This window comes from Monodelphis domestica, chromosome 7, assembly GCF_027887165.1.
Source record: "Monodelphis domestica isolate mMonDom1 chromosome 7, mMonDom1.pri, whole genome shotgun sequence".
NCBI classification, from domain to species: Eukaryota; Metazoa; Chordata; class Mammalia; order Didelphimorphia; family Didelphidae; genus Monodelphis; species Monodelphis domestica.
In genome coordinates, this window is record NC_077233.1 from 13,683,206 (window position 1) to 13,704,348 (window position 21,143).

The following is a 21,143-nucleotide window of genomic DNA, read 5'->3' on the forward strand; positions in this document are numbered from 1 at the left end:
CCCATTTTCCATAGCCTCCTAGTCTTCAGGGAGCCTTGAGGTCCCCACCCAGGTCCTCTGCTCCTTCCATGGTGCCATGCTAAGCTTGCAGTCGCCAGCTCCCTCTAGGTTTCCATCTGGACACTGAGAAGAACGATAAAAACAACCAACATTTCTGAAGCATTTTCAGTTTTGCAAAGCACTTTATGTAGATTGTCTCCCATTGGGGAAATCTTGGAGTGAGGCATGATGCCAGACAAGCAGGTGTGGAGGCCATAACGGGGTAAACTGAGGCTCTGTCCCTCCAGCCCCTTCAGGAAGCTGCCTCAGGACCCCCTTGGCAAAATCCCTTTGCAGTTAGTTTAGCCGAATCCTGTCACTGCCCCAAAGATGTCCCAGATTGTAGCTGCTTAGTTCCATGCCTGGCACACGGGAAGAGAAGAACGAATGCTTTTCATGTATTCATTCTCCTTTTTTTCAGCTCAGACTATTTGAGGACTTGCACAAATACAAGTAGAGAGAGTTTTCTGCCCTAGTTTGGCAAGGGTATTTCCCTTTTAATGACTGAGTCAGAAAAAACTAGAGAAGCCAGTACAGTGGGCTGAATGTAATAAGTTTAATGGGGACAAATGAGAGGCAGCAGGCATAGTGGAGCCCTGATTTGGAATTGGGAAGATCTGAGTTCAAGTGTGACCTTTGACACATTCTAGCAAGGTGACCCTAGACATGTCATTTTTCAGGGTCCCTGCCAACTCTCAGAACATAGATTGCAGAGAAGCTACCGATCTGTATTTTTAGAGCAAATTTCCTTATGAGTGTTCTCCATGCTATTGCAATCATAGATCCATATGGAAGAGAAAAAGTAAAAGTTCTCACTTGGGTTCAAAAAGTCAACCTCATTAACCATAGGAAAATATTCTAAATTAATTAATGAAATAAAAATTTAAAAAAAAACAGTCAACCTCTTGAGAATAAGGCAGGGGAAGGAGGGCTAGACAATTTATCTCAAAAGATCTGGAGTGTTTAGTGGACCACAAGCTCAATTTGGTAGACAAAGAATCTAAGACCCTCTGCAGTGATGGCAAACCTTTTAGAGACTGAGTGCCCAAGCTGCAACCCTCACACCACAGGTGAGTCTCCCAACTTCAGAGAGGGGTGGGAACAAGTGCTCCCATTGAATCACTGAGCAGAGGGGCAGGTGAAATGAGAAATGTCCTCAGGTGCATGTGGAGAGGGGGAAGGGAGCAACCCCCTCTGGCACCCATGCCATAGGTTTGCCAACATGGCTATAGGGCTTTAGTAAGAGATACATAACTTCAAAAGAAGTGAGAGGCCCTCTGCCCTCTGCCCCCTGCCCAGGGCAGTCCACAGCCAGGTATTGTGTTTCGTTCTGGGCTGCACAATTTAGGAAGATCTTCGATAAGTTTCCAAAGAATGCAAGCCAGAATGGTGAAGGACCTCAAAGCTGGGACATATAAAGGCATTTGGAGAAACTGGGGTGTTTAGCCACTTAATGACCCTCTCCAAGGTTCTGAAGGATTCTCACGCAGCAGAGGATTTGGATTTGATCTATTTGGTCCCTGAGAGCAGGGTTGGGAGCAATAGATGTGAAGATGGAGATTTAGGCTAACTGCCAGGAGTCAATTTCTAGTCATTCAAGCTCTCCCAAAGTGGCAAAATAGGCTGCTTGGAGAGGTGTTGGATTCCTCTCATTGGAGATCTTAGAGTAGAGATTGATTGTACATCTGTTGGGCATTTTGAAGGGGAATTGTTTTTCAGATACTGTATATGTGGGATTAGATGCCCCTTACCTCTCTGAATTATGGTTTTATAATTCCACGAGAGTTTGGGCAGCTGTTTCTCCCCCTAGAGCTTAGAAAGGATACTTTGCTCCCTGGGTTTGAATAAGATAAGTCTTCCCTGCAGATCGGGTGGAACCTCTGTCCCTTGGAGCTTGGGTGGGACACCTCTTCCTTAGAATCTGGGAGGGACATTTCCCCCTAGAGTGTAGACGGACATGTCTTCCTTACAGTTTGAGTTGACCGTCTTCCCCTTAGAATTTGAGTGGGACAAGCTTCTGAGTCCTTTTCTCCCTTCCCCACCCCAGGAGAGAATCAAGGTCTTCTAAGAAAAAGGGAAGCTTTTGTCCCTTACTGTTTCCAGTGGGTCCTTTTATGGGTTTTCCCCAAATACTCCATAGATAAACGATCCCCGGTGTGCCCAGTTAAGTCACTTCCAGAGAAGGTTCCCAGTAACCAGGCCTTGTGTTTGTACCTCCTTGAGGTTGTGGTTAATGCCCTGGTTGGTGCCATCCCTTCCATCATGAACGTCCTGCTCGTCTGCCTCATCTTCTGGCTCATCTTCAGCATCATGGGGGTGAACCTCTTTGCTGGGAAGTTTGGGAGGTGTATTAACCAGACCGAGGGAGACTTGCCCTTGAACTACACCTTTGTGAACAACAAAAGCGAGTGTGAACTGTACAACATCACTGGGGAACTGTACTGGATCAAAGTGAAAGTCAACTTTGACAACGTTGGAGCCGGTTACTTGGCCTTGCTGCAAGTGGTGAGTCTCCCTGATGAAGGGTTTCCCCCTCCCAGACCACTATGGCCTCCCTCCATTTAAGTCAGCCCCACCAGCCACCTTGTGGGAAGAGGGGCCAAGGATTACCCCAGCAATATGGAGGGCCAGGACCATGCCAGGAGCAAGGAGCCTCGGGCACGTTTCAGCACCTTGGAAAGTTCCCAGGTTCACTGAGCTTAATGAAGGCAAATTGAAAGCACTGTCCGAGCTATCAGTCAGTCATCCCAGGGACTGGCTGGTTTGCTCTCTCCACCCAATAGAAGGCTGCTTTGGTTGTTCTAATAGAGCCCAAAGAGTAGACACTGACTCATCGAGAAAGCGTCAGGGATGCTGTTGGCCTCACTATTGTGAAGGATGGCCAGCGGGTAGCTTGACTGGGCCCCTCCGTCCTGATTCGGAGTGTCAGCCTAGGAAAGGGTTGAGTCCCTTCCGGGAAGTGGTTGAAACCCAGACTTTCAAGAACCAAAGTCCACGTTTAATTCCCTGGATGGCTAATTGCTTCAGTGAAGACAGAATGCGCCTCATTCAAGAGCAATGAGCGGCTGACCTTGAAAACTGAGCAGAAAGTAAGCCAGAACTCAGCTTACCGGGGATGGTTTTGTGATTGGTTTTTTAAGCCCTTCCCTTCCATCTTAGAATTGCTACTAAGTAATGATTCCAAGGCAGAAGAGCAGTGGGCAGTGGGGGTTAAGTGACTTGCCCAGGGTCACACAGCTAAGAATTATCTGAGATCATCTGTAAACCCAGGCTCCTCTCTCCAGGCTTGGCTTTCAGTCACCGAGCCACCTAACCCTTTGCTCATTGTATTTCTCATTGTTAGTCTGGCTTTCTAAACTGAAATATCTAGCACAGCAAAATCACATTTGATTCAATGAGCATTTCTTAAGTTCCTTCTATATACAAAGGACCGTGCTAGGCACAATGACAAAATGGAAACAAGTCCCCTGTCCCCAAGGGGCTTGCAGTCTACTGAGCAGATGCAATATGTTCTTAGATTGACAAATACAGAGCATATGCAAAACTACACAGTCATTTTTAGAGGTATTCCTAGCACACTGCCTGGCACATAGTAGGTGCTTAATAAATGCATTTTGATTGATGTTATATGGAGATAGCACCTGAGCTGTACTTTGAAGGAAATTATGGATTCAACGAGGTAGAAGCAAGAAGGAGATGCATTCTCGGATTACAGCACAGCTTGTGCAAAGATATGGTGGTGGGAAATGGTGAGTCAAGCCCATTGGTGTCTAATCTGAAACCTCTCCAAGGCTAAGGCTACACTACCCCCAAGGCCTCAAGAATGTGGTTCCTTTAGAATTCCTCTTAAGACTCAATACAGCAAGAAGCCCCTTGGAAGTATCTAGCTGGATTATTGGGTTGAGCCCAAAGCTATTGGCCAGAGGTGCATTACTTATATTCAGCCCCAACATTAGTCCATCAGCATCAGATCACACCTCTCTGTGTGGATATGAGGTCCCTAAAGCTGTGAAACACCTTGTGGACTTGGGTGACCCCATCACAGGCACAACTTGAAAGTCTGGTCCAAAAGAAACCAACATTTTTATGATGAGATGGAAACATTTATGGACTTGGAACCCAGAGAGATGTGGGTTCAAATTCAGCTTCTGTGCAGCCCACAGGGGAGTCTAAGCCTCTCAGAGCATCAGTCTCATCATCTGTAAAGTGGGACTTATCCTACTTGAGTAGCTGAAAGCATATTCTGTAAACCTTTAGGAGCCACTAAGGTTATATCTTTCCTGACTTCAGCCTCTGGAGGGCTGACTAAATCTCAGGTAGGTTGAGTGGTTTCTCCAAGGTCACACAGCAAGTAAGCAGAAGATCCAGGATGGAAGCCAGCTCTTTGACTTTTGTGTTAGACAGACACTGACTAAAAAGATGGCTAATATCTCTCCCTAGACTTATGTCTCTCACCAGATGTCGAGACCAAATTCTCTGCTGCTTGATTGGACCATTTCCATGAAAGAAATATGGACTTGGTGGTTTAAAGGATCAGATCAGTGAGGTCAGGGAAAGCCGCAAACAAAGAGACACTGGCACAGGGAAATGCCCACAACGGAGGGCACAGATAATCAAGGGCATCATAGAGACAGGAGATGACAGAGCATCAGGGTTTTTTCCAGCTGTGTTATTGCACTTCCCACATGTGCATTCCAAGCCAGCCTAACTTGGTGGGAAGAGCATAGGACATGCTATCAGAAAGCTCAGTTTCTTGAGGCCAGGGACTGGTTTCCTGATGCCCTTGCATCCATAGTGCCAATGACAATGCCTGGGACATAGTAGGCACCCAATCCTTCTGTTGAATTGAATAGCTGTATGACCTTGGGCCAGTAACTTGATCTCTCTGAGCCACAGTTTACCCATCTTTCGAATGGGAATAATACCTCTTCCCTGCCTCTGAAAGGTTCTGGAGAGATTCTCATGTAAGAATGGAGGAAAAATACAGTTAAAGAAATGGAAGCTAGTCCTGTATTTCTGGCACTTTTTATATTTTCAAAGCATTTCTTTTTCTATTCTCTCCTGTCTTCACCAAAAGGCTTTTTGCATCCACATTTGATAGATGAAGAAAGCAGGCCCAGGACAGAGGTGATGTTCACCTGAGTTCATTCATTCATTCATTCATTCATTCATTTATTCATTCATTCATTCAGCAAATATTTGTTAAGTTAGCATAGAGCCCTGTGTTTACTGTTGGAGAAGGTGCAGACAGGATTCCTGGACCCCCACCCCCCGCCTCCCCCAGGCTTAAGGTCAAGTAAGAAATTGAGAGGGAAAGCAATAATGTTTGAGACTGCATAAATGTAGAAAGCTAGAAGGTGCAGGGGAAAGAATGCTGGGCCTGGAGTCAGAAGACCTGAGTTCAAATTTGGCCTCACATACTTACTAACCACATATGAGCCTCAACAGGTCACTTCACCTCAGTTTGCCTCCGTTTCCTTGAATTTAAAATGGGAGATAATAATAGTACCTACCTCCCAGGGTTTTTGTGAGACTTGAATGAAATAATAACCACAAAGCACTTAGCACAGTGTCTGTGATTGAATTTGAATTCGGCATTCTATCCCCCACACCCATGGAAGAGAGGACTTCTAAGAGAACATGCTAGTATTGGCAGGGCTTTCACAGGAAGGAGTTGTTCTGCTTAGCTCCAGGGGACTGAAGCAGGAGCACTGGGTAAAAGAGAGATTCCAGTTTGCTGTCAGGAAAAACTTGCTAATGCTTCAAGTGCAATGACTTGAGAAGTGGCGGGGCAGGCAGTGGTCTAGGTCATAGAGCACTAGAGCTGGGGTCAAGGAGACCCGAGTTCAAATGCATCCACAGACATTTGGGAGTTGTGTGACCCTGGACAAGTCACTTTGTCTGCTTCAGTTTCCTTCATTGTAAAATGGGAATAATACTACCACCTGCCTCCCAGACTTATTGTGAGGATCAAATGAGATCATATTTGTAGAGCAATTTGCAAACTTTAAGGCGCTTGCCCATTCCCCTCCTCCTCCTCATTATTGTTAGTGAGTTCCCCATCATCAGAAGCATCCCAGCAGAGGCTGGAAGGCCCCTAATGAGTCCGATATATTGTAGAAGAGGCCCCTGGCATGGGTGGCCCAGGGATCGCCACGATTCCTGCCATGGTCCTGAGCCATCTCCCATTTTTCAAAAGACCCTCGAAGAAGGGGCATGACTTTCCCAAGGTCCCCTCATCAGTGAGCATTTAATAAGCACCTACTGCGTGAGAGGCAGGGCTTCTCGGAGAGGCAGAGATATGGCCCCTAACCTCGAGGAGCTCCCAGCAAGCTTTCCAGGACGCCAGGCTGTCTTTTGTTCGGCCCTCCAGGCTGGCATCTCTCCCTCTAGAAGCGGCTTTGTCGGCTCCTCAGGCAGAGCAGATGCAAGTAAGCAGCTTCCTTAACAGTGCATTTCCCTTGCAGGCCACCTTTAAGGGCTGGATGGACATCATGTATGCCGCCGTGGACTCCAGAGGGGTGAGTGAGCCAAGCCCTCCGGGGCTTGCAGGCCGGGAATGGCAGGGACCTCCTCAGCCGCTCCACCCTGGCCGTGCTCGAGGGAGGTCGCTGGCCTCTCCTCTGAGCCCAGGACCAGGGGCTGAACTCGTCTCGTTGACTTGCATCTTCAAAGTAGATGGATGCCAGTCTCAGAGGAGAAGGGGAGGGGGGAGAAGCGTAGCATCTTCCCTGATCTGGATGCCCTCCTCTCCCTGGCGCCCTGGCAGCTTTGGCTGGCTATCATTCACCAGGCATCCGTGTGCCAGGCACCGTGCTAAGATGAAGGATTCAGAGACGAGACTGAGAAATGCCAACAGACCCCCAAAGGGCCCTGCTTATTTGGGGGACCCCAAAGCCCCCCGATACTCACTGGCATCTCCACAGCTCTCCTCTGGCTTCCATCACGTCTCCCATTCAGTCTGGGTTCTCCCAGAGCTTTCCTCAGCCCACACGTACTTATGCCAGACACATTCCCCAAGACAAATCCACCCTCCAGCCCCCACACGCACCGTTCCGATTCCTGCCCCCACAGCCTCCCTCCCCGCTTCCAGCCCAGTCAATCAGCAGGCATTCATGAAACGCCTACTATGTGCCAAGCATTCCACTAGGACCCGGGCCTACAAAGGCAAAAACAAAGCAGGGAAAACAATATGCACTTGAGTAAAATGGAAATATTGACAAAGTAGATACCGAGTCATTTCGGGAGAGGCTCTAGCAGCTGTGGGGTTCAGGAGAGGCTTCCTGTAAGTGACATGAGCTGAGTTTTGAAGGAAGCTAGAGATTCTGAAACTTAGAGATAAGCAGGAAATTCATTCCAGATACAGAGGTCAGCCTGAGCAAAGGCTTGGAGGTGGGAGGTGAGATGCTGAATGTCACCTGTCCCTGGTCCCACACATGCCTCCTCTTTGGCCCAACAGCCCCCCCCCTCCTTCTTCTCTTCCTTCTCCTCCTCTTCCTCTTCTACCTCCTCCTCCACCTTCTCCTCCTCTTCCTCCACCTTTTTCAACTCTTCCTCTTCCTCCTCCTCCCTGCTGCTGCTGCTCCTCCTCTGCCTCCTCCTCCCTCTCTTCCTTCTCCTTCTCCTCCTCCTCTTCCTCCTCCTCTTTCTCTTCCTCCTCTTCTTTCTCCTCCTCCTCCCTCTCTTCCTCCTCCTCTTTCTTTTCCTCTTCCTCCTCCTCCCTCTCTTCCTCCTCCTCTTTCTCTTCCTCTTCCTCCTCCTCCTCTTCTTCCTCCTCCTCTTTCTCTTCCTCCTCCTCTTCCTTGTCCTCCTTCTCTTCTCCTCCTCTTCCTTGTCCTCTTTCTCTTTCTCCTCCTCCTCCTTCTCTTCCCCCCCCCCTCCTCCTCCCTGCTGCTAAGCTGCCACTCCAGAAGAGCTCTCACTGCTCTCCCACCCTGGCTTCTCGCCCTTGGGGCTCAGATGATGCTGGGGTCCTCGGGTGGCAGCTCGTGCCAGCCTTTGGCCACTTTCTGTGTCTCCCTTGCAGTGTGAAGAACAGCCTCAGTGGGAGTACAACCTGTACATGTACCTCTACTTTGTCATCTTCATCATCTTTGGGTCTTTCTTCACCCTGAACCTCTTTATCGGTGTCATCATTGACAACTTCAACCAACAAAAGAAAAAGATACGTAGAGGGGGGTTTGGCAGGGCCGGGGGAGGGGGAGGGGGGCTTTCTGATTCTCACTCAGGATGGCTGTCACTCACGGGGAAGGATCAGTCGGAAGGACTCTGGCCTCAGTGTCCTCATCTGTAAGATAAGGGAGTCCTCTCATGCTAATGCTGCTGCTATGGAGGGTCAGATAGCATCCAAAATTCAGTGTTGGCTGGGTGCCAGACAGTGGGCCCAACACTGGCTGCTCTCGAGGAGCCCCCATTCCGGAAGGGAACAAGAGCCAGCTGAGGAACGTGCCTGTCCCGGACCAGGAACTTGGCGTCGCTGTAGGGTGTCCTCAAGGGCCAAGGAGGAATTCTGGAAGCCAGGGAGCCAGAGGGGACCCTCGGGGCCCAGGGGAAACTACCAAGAAGCCTGGCCCGTGGAAACAGCCGGGGTGCCAGGCACCCCTGGAAAGAGGCCCCAGTGAGGCTAGAATATCTGGACCATTTCCATGGTAGATGGTCAACCTCTGTGTGTGTGCCTGGCACATGGCAGGGGATGACCAAACAGTGACCGATGGCTGGAAGTGGACAGTGACAGCTCCTGGGTCTGTCCAGAGTGCTAGTTTACTGGGAAAACCAAGAGGAAGCAAACCTTAGTGAGGGAAAATGGGCAGAAACGCCACATTCCAGAGATCTCGCTTGACTTCAGTGATCGGCACAATTCTAGAGACTGTGTTGTGAGCATTCGGGAGGGTGCTGGGCCTAAGCCCAGGAAGACTGCCTGTGCAGGTTCAAATCCAGCCTTAGGCACTTCCTAGCAGTGTGACCCTGGGCAAGTCACTGCACCCTGTTTGCCTCCCTTTCTTTATCTGGAAAATGAGCTGGAGAAGGAAATGGCAACCCCTCCAGTATCTTGGCCAAGAAACCTCCCAAATTGGATCATTGTCAATCAGGACTGAAATGACTGAATGACAACAATCGAGAAGTGGCGATCAAGTGTGGGTGCCCCAAGGACAAGGCATGTCCGAATCTTTTCTGGGTTTTTTGTTTGGTGTCAGTTCTAAGACAGAAATGCAGTAAGGATTAGATTATTAGGGTTAAGTGACTTGCCCAGGGTCACAGCTAAGAAGTGTCTGAGGCCAGATTTGAACACACAACCTCCCATCTCTGGGCCTCTCTATCCACTGAACCACCTCGTGGCCCCCATCTTTTCCATTTTTGACAGGATTATTAAGCATGTTAAGGCAAGCCAAGAGTTAGTTGGTAAGTGCCAAAGAGACAGAAAGGAGAAAGACCACAGGCCTGCCCTTAGGGAGCTTACTTTTTTCCTTTTTTTAAACCCTCACCTTCCATCTTGGAATCAATACCATGTACTGGCTCCAAGGCAGAAGAGTAGGAAGGACTAAACAATGGGGGTCAAGTGACTTGCCCAGGGTCACACAGCTGGGAAGTGTCTGAGGCCAGATTTGAACCCAGGACCTCCCATCTCTAGACTTGACTCTCCATCCACTGAGCCACCCAGCTGCCCCAGGAGCTGACTTTCTGATGGAGGAAGACAACATACTAAAGGGAAGCAGAGAGTTTGGGTAGGGAGGAGAGGAGAGAAGGGACACCTGGATTTCAGCCAAGCCTGGGACAAGGTCTTTCGTGATAGGCTGATGAAGAGAGTCTGGGCAAGGTGAAGTGAGATGGGGTCAAAGGCAATAGAATTAGATGAATTTGGAATTTCGTGAAGAAATGGCCCCAAAGAATGGTGATCAAGAAACCTGTGGAAGGTCCTGGGTCCAAATCTAGCCTCCGATATTTCCTAGCTGTGCCACCCTGGGCAAGTCACTTGACCCCCATTGCCTAACTCTTCTGCCTTGAAACCAAAGCCAGTGTTGATGATAAGATGGAAGGTAAAGGCTTACAAAAACCCTAAGAGGGCTGCAAAGCATTTCAGGGCACTTGGAAGGATTTCATCTGCTGGCCCAAAGGCCAGAATTAGGAGTTGAAGAAAGGCAGACAACGCTGGGAAGGGCCTTATTGGTCATAGAGTCTAGTCTCTTCATTTTACACAGGAGGAAAACAGGCTTCTAGACATTCAAGAACTGTCCCAGGGTCAGAGAGTTTATATGGGTCTAAGACAGGATTAGAACCCAGGTCCTTCTGACTCCAAGCCCAGTGTTCTACCTACCCACTACGCCATATCAAACCTTAGAATTAAAGCTGCCCCAAACAGGGCAACATTGGAGTTTGCAAGTTCCCTGTCAACGGAGGGATGCAAACTGTGTCTGGGTGATCTCTTGTCAAGGAAATTATTGAAGGAGTTCCTGCTTTGTTGTGGGCTGAACTCTAGTGAAATCTCTGAGAAGCCACCAGACTAGACCCTGCCCGAACAAGACCCCTCCTTTGGGACACTTGAAAAGTAGCCATCTTTGAGAGGACCAGATGATGCCTAAAGTCCCTTCCAACTCCCAGTTCCGAGTCTTTGATGCCTCTGAGAGTTACGGTCCCCTTTCCTGAGTCTCCTCCCTGGCTTGTCCTCTTGGCCAATCTTCCTGTGGCCCCATCTCTGTTTTCCTCACAGTCCTGGGTGCATTGTGGGTGGAGGCTCCCTAGAGCATGTCCTTTCCCGGGGGTCCCCATAATGAACACAGCATCCCAGAGGAGTTCATCCTGACGCTAAGGATGGAGAGAGGAACCATGATGGTGAAAGGGGCAGAGAAGGCAACTCTGCAACTCACACATGCTGCTTTTCCCTCAAAGACCCGGATAACATAGGCAACCCACTAGTGATAACAGTGATGGCTGACAAAGGATTTTCCCATCACCTAAGATGCCCCTCCAGGAGGCAGCCAGTGAAGACACTTGCCTAAGGCCACACAGTGAGCTCATGGCAGAGCCCAGACCTGTGTCTAGGTCTTCTAACTCTCAGCCCATCAGGATAAGTTCCTTGACCCTCCTTCCTTGGTTTCAGAGCAAGGGGCCAATTACTAAGGCACAAGGGGACATTGGTCTGGAGCAGGCCCCCCACTTACACCCTCTAAGCTCAGGCAAGTCATTTAACCTCTATGAGCCTCAGTCGCTTCATCTGTAAAATGAAGGGGTTGGACCAAATGACTCCAACTCCAATCTATGGTCCCTAATCCTGACTGTTGGCATAGCCTGGCACACCCTCCTGGATGGTCTGAGCCAAAGTCTAATCACCTCTTCCAACATTCTGGGCTCCATTTCGAGCCATGAAGAGGTCTCACAACTGTCTGTTCAGAGCACAAAAATAACGAGAGTTTCTTTCTCTGCACTTAGGGGGGCAAGACATCTTCATGACAGAGGAACAGAAGAAGTATTACAACGCAATGAAAAAGCTTGGGTCCAAGAAGCCTCAGAAGCCAATTCCTCGGCCCCTGGTGAGATGCAGATGCAAACTGGGCATCGCCTTTGCCCAAGAGAGCCCTGCCTGGCCTTTGGCATGGCCCCAGATGAATCTGCCCTCTTGCTCCTAAGCTCTAAAAATAGAGGAATGGCTAGAGGAATGGATGAGTGAATGGATGGATGGATGAATGGAGGGAGGGAGGGATGGATGGATGAAGGGATGGAGGGAGGGATGGATGGATGGAGGGAGGGAGGGATGGATGGAGGGAGGGAGGAAGGGAGTGATGGATGGAGGGATGGATGGATGGAGGGAGTGATGGATGGATGGATGGAGGGAGGGATGGATGGATGCATGGAGGGAATGATGGATGAATGGATGGAGGGAGGGAGTGATGGATGGATGCATGGAGGGATGGATGGATGCATGAAGGGAGGGAGGGATGGATGGATAGAAAGACTGCATTTATTAAGGTCATCCTATGAGCAAAACACTGGACTAAGTTCTGAGGATACCAAGAAGAGCCAAAACACAGCCTTGGCCTCAAGGAGCTTACATTCTAATAGGGACGTGATATGCCGATGAATGTTATAGGCTAGATATCTGCAATATGAATGGGAAGTAGTCTCAGAACAGAGAGAGGATTCCTGAAAAAGGTGGGATTTGAGCTGGATCTTGGAGTTTTTAGAAGGCCAGGAATACGGAAGGATTTCGTCTTTGTATCCCCAGGGAGTAGCATAGTGCATGGCACCTGGTAGGACCTTAATTAATGTTCGTGTGTGCAAAGTGGCCTGGGCTGCCTTGAAAGATCCAGGATTGACTTAAAGGAGATCTCCAAGCAGAGACTGAACGAGCATTGGTCAGGTTTGCTACTGAAGGGATTCTTGGGCAGAGAAGAGAAGGACTTGGCCTCTGAAGTTCCTTCCAATTCCAAGGTGTAGGAAGTCTCCCAGCGTCCCCTGTCCTCGGCTGTGCTGTCAGGGAGATAGTCAAAGGAGAAGGTGTAGTCTGCCTGCCCTCTCGATAGAGCACTCAACATCTGGGCTGGGGAAATTAGGTCCATGGATACTTGAAGCAACTCAGGAGTAAAATGACTCAACCAACAAATATTGCGAAGCACTTCCTCTGTGCCAGGGACTATTGCGAAGCACTTCCTCTGTGCCAGGGACTGTGCTGGGGGTTGGCACTACAAAAGCAATGAATGAAGCAACCCTTCCTTTGGGAAAACAGGCCAGACAGTGAATGAACATGCTGGGTAGACTAAAGAGAGAGGTTGAGTGGGGACCTCAGGCTCAGAGATAAGCCAGGCCACAAGACTAGGCAGAGGTCTCTCTGCCCAAGTGCCATGCCAATGTTGGCATCTAATGGGTACAGGTAAAGGAGGCAGCTGGTACCAGGAGGGCTCTCTGCCTACTGACGGGCACACCTGGCCCACCCTTCAGCCTTATCAAGTAGGCCCTAAATGTCTCTGGTGGTCTCTCAGGGCCTGAATCTATGCTGTCCCAGAAGGCAGAGTCAATAATGACTGTTCTTTGATGTTAATTTTACCCCTAGTCTGGCACATCAACACGTAGATGTCTCTCACTCTCCTGACTGCCTTTCTATGAGGTTGGTCAACGCCTACAGAGCACATCGAAGGAATGGAAGACCCTAAAGAGGCACCTTGATGCCATGAGAAGGGGTGCTGCCCCAAGAATCAGAGGACCTGGTTGCAAAGCCTTGCTCTGCCATTTCTAGCTGTGTAACCTTGGGAGTCACTTAACCCTCCCCCAGGGCCTCAGTTTCCTGATCTATAAAATAGGGAAGTTAGATGAGATGGCCTCTGAGGTCCCTTCCAGCTCTGTCTGTGCCCCCAGATATTCCCCAAAGTCAGGGTCTACGTTGTGCCTTTCTCCTTCTCTCCTACCCCTGTAGCAGTTGGTGTTACAGGGTCAGATTGGGTAACCCTGTAGGGCCTGCATGGCCTCAGGCTCACTAGCCACCCCAGTCCTTCATCTTCTGCCTGTCCTTCCACTTTGACTCCCCCACCCCCCAAAGAGCTTGCTAACACACCTGTGGCCTCGCTCCTTGTTACAGAACAAATACCAAGGCTTCATCTTTGACATCGTCACCAAGCAGGCCTTCGATGTCACCATCATGTTCCTCATTTGCCTGAACATGGTGACCATGATGGTGGAAACGGATGACCAGAGCCCAGAGAAGATCAGTATCCTGGCCAAGATCAACCTGCTCTTCGTGGGCATCTTCACGGGCGAGTGTGTCATCAAGGTGATCGCCCTGCGCCACTACTACTTTACCAACAGCTGGAACATCTTCGACTTTGTGGTCGTGATCCTCTCCATCGTGGGTATGTGCGTGGGGGCCACAGGGCACAGGGGGTGCAGTGCCAGGCGTGGGGGCAGGAGGACCAGAGGTTGAGGTCTGCCTCAGACACTTTATAGATGTCTGATCCTAATGGCCTCCCTTTCTTTATTTGTAAAATAGAGGATGGCCTCTTGTAGGCCCTTCAACTCTAATTCTGTCTGTTGGGTAGACAAATGCAATCCACACTGCCCTGACCAAATGGCCCTATGGATTACCCTGATCCAAAATAGGCTGTCTCTAAGAGCCCTGAGGAAGAGCATGAAACCTCTCCTGCTTTGGTGATGGCGAGTGGGAATTGGGGGAACCTTCAGAGAAGAGGAGACATTTAAACTGGGCCTTGAAGGATGGTGCCCATTTCAGCCAGCAGAGGTGGGAAAGGCAAGGCCCTCTCAGCAGAATCAGGATGAACTGAGGGTTTGGCCAAAGCATGTTCAAAATTAACCTTTGAAGGTTAACCTTTGGAAGTGGCCTTAAAAAGCATCGGATTCTAGAACTCAAAAAAAACTTCAGAAGCCACCACGTCCACCTTTCCTCTTTTTTCTATAACCCTCAACTTCCATCTTAGAGTCTGTGTATTGGTTCCAAGGCAGAAGAGTAGTAAGGGCTAGGCAGTGGGGGTTAAGTGACTTGCCCAAGGCCACACAACTCCTCTTCTTTTTATAGAGAAGAATCTGAGTCCCAGGAATATTAACTTGCCCTAGGTAATACAAGTCATGAGTATCAGTGATGAGATTTGAACTCTGATCCTCTGCCTTCCATTGTGTCTTGGAAGATAAGACTAGAAGCTGGTGGACTGGGACCAGAGCATGGAGCAATCATTTCCTTTCTCTGCCTACCACTCCCCCTCTCCAAATCCTTGAAGATAGGGCTGACCCATCGGGACCTGAGAGATAAGACATTTCAAAGGAGAGCCAAGGGAGAGTGTACCCACTAGAAAGAGATGAGCTGCTGGGGACCCCTTGGAAGAAGGGCACTTAAACCCACTGACACCCAGACTTATCCTGTTACAGAACCACAGGGTTTGAAGGGAGCTCAGGAGCTATTGAGCTGAGCTAGTCTCCCCCCTTACAAACTACCTGACCAGTCTACAAGCATGGGGCCCCGGAGGGGAAGCTTTGGTGGGGGCAGTGCCAAGGACCAGATCTGCTGGGTGGTCATACTCAGGGACTCCCACCTAGGACTGTAGGAAGCTTGAAAGGACAGCACCAGAGAGAAAGTTTCACCCTTTCCCCTGGGCAGCACCTGGATTCTAGGAGCTGTTCTGGCCCTACTCCATGGTCCTGAGCACAATGTCTCATCCCTCCCATCCTCAGAACTCCATCCATAAAGGTGTGATGATCCTAGACCCCACCATGGAGGGATGGGAGAAAAAGCGAGTGAGATGGGGATTGTGGGATGCAGATACACTGGGGCGTTAAGGAGGCCTCCTCCCTGGGGTCTGGGGTCTTGCACAGCCAGTAACATCCTCTCCCCCCCCCCCCCATTGTTCTGCTCAGGAACCGTGCTCTCGGACATCATCCAGAAGTACTTTTTCTCCCCAACGCTCTTCAGAGTCATCCGTCTGGCCCGGATCGGCCGCATCCTGCGGCTGATCCGAGGAGCCAAGGGGATTCGAACACTGCTCTTTGCCCTCATGATGTCCCTCCCTGCCCTCTTCAACATCGGCCTGCTGCTCTTCCTGGTCATGTTCATCTACTCCATCTTCGGCATGGCCAACTTCGCCTACGTGAAGTGGGAGGCCGGGATCGATGACATGTTCAACTTCCAGACCTTTGCCAACAGCATGCTCTGCCTCTTCCAGATCACCACCTCTGCCGGCTGGGACGGGCTCCTCAGTCCCATCCTCAACACGGGGCCCCCCTACTGTGACCCCAACCTGCCCAACACCAACAACTCCCGGGGGAACTGCGGCAGCCCGGCAGTGGGCATCCTCTTCTTCGTCACCTACATCATCATTTCCTTCCTGATCGTGGTCAACATGTACATCGCCATCATCCTGGAGAACTTCAGCGTGGCCACGGAGGAGAGCACGGAGCCCCTGAGTGAGGACGACTTCGACATGTTCTACGAGATCTGGGAGAAGTTCGACCCGGAGGCCACTCAGTTCATCGAGTACTCCGCCCTGTCCGACTTTGCCGACGCCTTGTCCGACCCTCTGCGCATCGCCAAGCCCAACCAGATCAGCCTCATCAACATGGACCTGCCCATGGTCAGCGGGGACCGGATCCATTGCATGGACATCCTGTTCGCCTTCACCAAGCGGGTCCTGGGCGAGTCCGGAGAGATGGACGCCCTGAAGATCCAGATGGAGGAGAAGTTCATGGCGGCCAACCCGTCCAAGATCTCCTACGAGCCCATCACCACCACGCTGCGGCGCAAGCACGAGGAGGTGTCGGCCACGGTGATCCAGCGGGCCTTCCGCAGGCACCTGCTGCAGCGCTCCGTGAAGCACGCCTCCTTCCTGTACCGCCAGCAGACCAGCGACGGGACCCTGTCGGGGGACGATGCCCCCGAGCGCGAGGGCCTGCTCGCCTACACGATGAGCGCGCACTACTCGCGGCCCTCCGGCCCCTCCAACTCTGTCTCCTCCACGTCCCTGCCGCCGTCCTACGACAGCGTCACCAGAGCCACCAGCGACAACATCCAGGCCCGAATGTCCGAGGACAGCCGCAGCGACGACTTTGTGGACGAGCCCACGTCCCCCGACAGGGACCGGGAGTCCGTGGTGTGAGGCCGCCAGCCCCGCCGCCTGCTGCTGCCCTGGAACAGAACCCTCCCGCCGCCTCGGGGCAGCAGCCCCAGGCAGAGCCCGTGGTCACTGGCCTCAGGCGGCTCGCCCCGCCCCGCCCCGCCCCGGGGCACTCTGGGTCAGGAGGAAGGTCTCAGGACTGCAGCTCTGGCGCGGAGGGCTTCTCCTGGAGACCCTGTGAGCCGGCTTGGACTCCTTTGTTATAGTGATATTTTTGTACTTCCTCCCCACCCGGAAGCCACGCCCCCAGCCTTCCCTCCCAGGGTTCGAGCTCCTACCTGCTGAGGTGCCAGACTGGGAGGCTGAGCCAGGCTCTCCCCGAGAGACTCCGGGCACCCCCGGGCCGCCCCGCCGAGGGCTCCGGAGCTCCACGGCCACTGGCTCGCCTGGCAGAATAGCAGACATGCGCCCGGGGCGGCACCCATATCATGGCCCAGGCAGGGAGGCCCTCCGCCGAGCTGGGCTCTTCTTCCCATCCCCGAGGGGTCGGGTCCGAGGTCTGCCCCGGCCGGCTTCCCTGTGTGCGGCTCAGCGGAGCCTTGACCGTCCGTCGGGGAGCCGCTCCCCTGGCCGGGCCTCAGTCTCCTCATCCCTAGAATGGGGGGCCGGAGGAGACCCTTCAGAATGCTTTGGAAGCGCCCAGATTCCTTTGTCACCGCAGGGCAAAGGACGCCCTCAGAAAGGGGTGGGTCTCGCCCTGGGAAGCCCCTCCTCTGCAGGCCTCTCCCACAAGAGTATTACAGCGAAGCAAACCAAAACACGAAGAAGAGCTGGCCCAGGTGCTGGGCCCAGGCAGGGCTGCCGCGAGGGAGGGGAGAGGAGGGAGGGCAGCTCCCACGTCCCCCTCCCCCCAGGAATCCTCTCTCGAGGACGGGGAGCCCTGGAGGGCCAAAGCCAAGGCGGCGTCAGGGAGGAGGCAGCCAGGCTCCTGCTGGGCCCCAAAGCTTTGGGTGGAAGGAGAGGGGCACCAGGGGCTCCGGACTCCCCGTTAGCTTGCCCCCGGCATGGATGTTTGGGGCACTGACCCCCGGAGCCCCCCAGGGAGGCCTTGAAGGCCCCAACAGGACCCCGGCGACCACAACGGATTTCAGAGGGGCACCTCCGGCCAGGTTAGGGGGCTCCTTGGGCCTGGGCCAGGCTCGCCCCCTCTTTTCCCACCCCTTTGGGCTTCCAGCCTGGCCGCCCAGGAGGTCTGTCCAGGGAATGGGTGCCTGCTGGGAAAAGGAGCCATTTGCTCTCCACAGGGGAAACAGAGGCACGGAGAGACCCGGCCCCAGTGAGACTTTTCAGGGAAAACCAAAAGCTTTTTCTAGTCCTCGAGACCCAGCACTCCTGAGCAGGCAGATGTAAGACCCTCCCCTCTGTGCACCCCGGGTGTTCCAGACACACTCACACACGCACACGTACACACTCACGCACACACACAAATAGAGACGAGTGACCTGGGCCAGGAACACACGGACGGGGCTTCAACACCTCCTCTGTGCCGCCAAGGAGACGGGGCCCAAGCCCATGGTCTGGCCGCTGGGTTAGCGGGTGCACTTGGGCAAGTCACTTACTCTCTCTGTGCCTCAGTTGGACCCACATGAAAAATGGGTTTCATGATACCTACCTCTCACAGGTGTTGACAGAGCGAATGTCTGCAGAGCTTTGGGTGAGCTCCCACGAAGGCACGGCAGGAGTGTCAAGTATTATTCCTCCAGATGTTTCCGTGGCCCCCGAGCCCCCCTGCACCCCCCTCGGCCCCCGGCCCCCCCCCTTCTCCTTCTGAGTCTAGAAGGAAGCCAGATCTCTCCGGGAGCGGCTCCCACCACGTTTCCAAGGGAAAACCTTATTTTTGTATCCGCGGGTTTTACTCTTCTAGATTCCCCGACGCCAGGACAGCCCCGGCGGGCAGCTGACCATGCGCCAGGCCCCGGCCTCCGCTTAGCGCTTCTCCGGCACTTTCGTTTCAGAATTGCACAGCGAATGGCGAGGGGGGAGGAGGGGGAGGGGCAGGGCCGGACCGAAGCTGGACGATGTCTGAACTGGACAAGCATTTTGGCACTGAGCTTCTTGTAAAGAGAAAGAGAATAAAATGCATATTTTTAAAACAAACCAATAAACAGCTGCCGTGATCCAACCCGGAGCTCTGTCCTTCCTCCCGCCTCTTCCCACCACAGCCAGAGCCCCTTGTCCTGCTGCTGGAACTGAGGAGGCACAAGAGCCGGGTTCGAGTAATCCCCAGCGGCTCCTTGCCTTCTGCATGACCAAGGGCTGGTCAAGTAACCTCCAGGCCGCCTTCTGGGGGGGAGGGGGGGAGGATCCGAGGCCCCCTCCAGGTTCTAGATCTACAGTCTCAGCGCTTAGTGACATCAGCCTCAGTTTCCCTTTCTATAAAATGCTAGACATTCTCTAAGATCCTCCCAGCCGTGCCCAGAGAATGCCAGCTTCAGCTGTGGGCAGCCCGACGGGCTATTGCTGAAGGGATCATCCCCAGGAAGCTTCCCTCAGCTTCCCCAGAGCTGGCCTTGGGAGCCTGGAGTGGCAGCAGGGCTCCATCCCGAGACAGGAGACGTCCACCTCCTGGGGACTTCCTAAGGTGCCTCTCTGGCTGGCTGTTTCCCTCTCTCCCCCCTCTCTGTTTCTCTGTCTCTGTCTCTTCCTCCCCCATCTGTCTCTCTGTCTCTGTCTGTCTGTCTGTTTCCCTTTCTCCCCCCATCTGTCTCTCTGCCTCTCTGTCTCTGTCTCTGTCTCTCTCTCTCCCTCTCTCTCTCTCTCTCTCCCTCTCTCTCTGTCTCTCTGTCTCTCTCTCTCTGTCTCTCTGTCTCTCTGTCTCTGTCTCTGTCTGTCTGTCTGTTTCCCTTTCTCCCCCCATCTGTCTCTCTGCCTCTCTGTCTCTGTCTCTGTCTCTCTCTCTCCCTCTCTCTCTCTCTCTGTCTCTGTCTCTCTGTCTCTGTCTCTCTCTCTGTCTCTCCCTCTCTCTCTGTCTCTCTCTCTCTGTCTCTCTCTCCCACCAACTCCCTGCTGAGGACAAACAGAACGTGATCAGAGAATGACACCCAGCAGTTGGTCAAGTAAGCATTTATTAGGCCCTTACTGTGTGCCAGGCTAAGGCACAAAGCAAGCCCCTGCCCTCAGGGATTTCACACACCATGGCCACAGGACCAGTCAGTGTCTGTAGGACTTGAACCCGTGTCTTCCTGATCCCGTGTCATTGACACTGACTAGAGGGTGACTCTGTGTGCCTCAGTTTCCTTGACTGTCTGATGAGCTGGAGGAGGGAATGGCCAACCCGTCGAGCATCTTTGCTGAGAAGAGCCCACATGGGGTCAGATAGAGCCAGCCGAGACCCCCTTCCTCCCTGTAAAATGGGGAAAGACCATCCCCTAGACAGTGGGTCCTCCCAGGGCAGGGGGGCCTCACGTAAAGGCTTTGGTTCTGCCTGGGAGCCTCCTGGCATCGGCGCTCTGGCTAGGGCCGGCCCGTTCCCTCGGACCCTCTAGACCCCTCCAGGAGGAGGATCAACAGAGCTGGTGGGGCACCTGGAAGTCAAGGCAGAGCCCGAGAGCCTGAGGAAGGAGGCTGAGAATGGCCAGAAACGCTGTGGTCTGGGGCTGGGCCGAGGTGGGTTCTGGTTCTGGGGAGGACAAAGCCCGGGGCCCTGGGCACGTGGGCAGGAAGAGCCAGCTGGGGGGGGGACAAGAAGCCAGGGGGTCCCCGAGACGAGCCCCATCAGCCACTGACCCTCGGAGCAGGGCCAGGGATGCCGAGAGGTCCCACCACAGAGGGAGCCCAGGCGAGATTTAAAGGGGATTTAAAGACATTGGACAGAGCCAGGGTCACCTGGTCAGCAAGGGCAGAATTGGGATTCGAACCTGGGTTTTCCTGCAGCTCCACCCTTCTGCGTAAACCACCAAGAATCCATGGGGGGGGGGGGGGGACAAAGCCTCCTCTCAGTCCCTTTGGGCCGGACCTCACTGCTATCTCCTCCTCCTCCTCCTCCCCTCCAGCCCCCACTGAGGCCTCTCCCCACCTCACTGGCCGCCCAGCCCCCCTCCAGCCAGGTCCACCTTTGGCCTAGCATTTTCCCTGAACATCAGTCCCCTCCTGACCACACGGCCCCCACCGAGAGCACCCAGTGGGACATGGGCAGAGCCTCTGGGGACCCCGAGGACCACACGCAGGTGCCCAACACCCAGATGGTCGCACACTCGGGCAAGGAATGAGGAAAAGAGCCCGTTCCCAGCGCTCTGCAACGACCGACAACCTGGGAGGTGGGTGCTAGTGTTGTTCCCATTTTACAGATGAGGGAACCAAGGCACGCCGCAGTGAAGCGACCTGCTAATGTGTCTGAGGCTGGTCTGGCACGCCAGACTTGGCCCTCTCCTCCGTGCCCCCTCGCCACGGCGCTCATGGGCTGTCACCCCCGCCAGACGACACGCAGCCAAAGCGTGAGGACGGCCCGAGTCCCTGCGGGCACAGGGGGCAGGGGCTTCCCTCCCTCTTCTGCCTCGGCTGGCA

The 21,143-nt window shown here is 53.0% G+C and overlaps 1 protein-coding gene across 2 annotated transcripts in view; it reads left to right on the forward strand.

Moving 5' to 3' along the window:
- Window positions 1–18,762, forward strand: part of SCN5A (sodium voltage-gated channel alpha subunit 5) — a 109,438-nt gene extending 90,676 nt beyond the window's left edge. The window contains 7 exon segments of one of the 2 annotated variants that reach the window (NM_001246327.1): window positions 2,263–2,544; window positions 6,507–6,560; window positions 8,069–8,207; window positions 11,464–11,564; window positions 13,604–13,874; window positions 15,388–15,572; window positions 15,636–16,622. In NM_001246327.1, the coding sequence (NP_001233256.1) occupies window positions 2,263–2,544; window positions 6,507–6,560; window positions 8,069–8,207; window positions 11,464–11,564; window positions 13,604–13,874; window positions 15,388–15,572; window positions 15,636–16,622 (2,019 nt within the window). 2 annotated transcript variants of the gene reach the window in all.
- The last annotated feature ends 2,381 nt before the right edge of the window (window positions 18,763–21,143 follow it).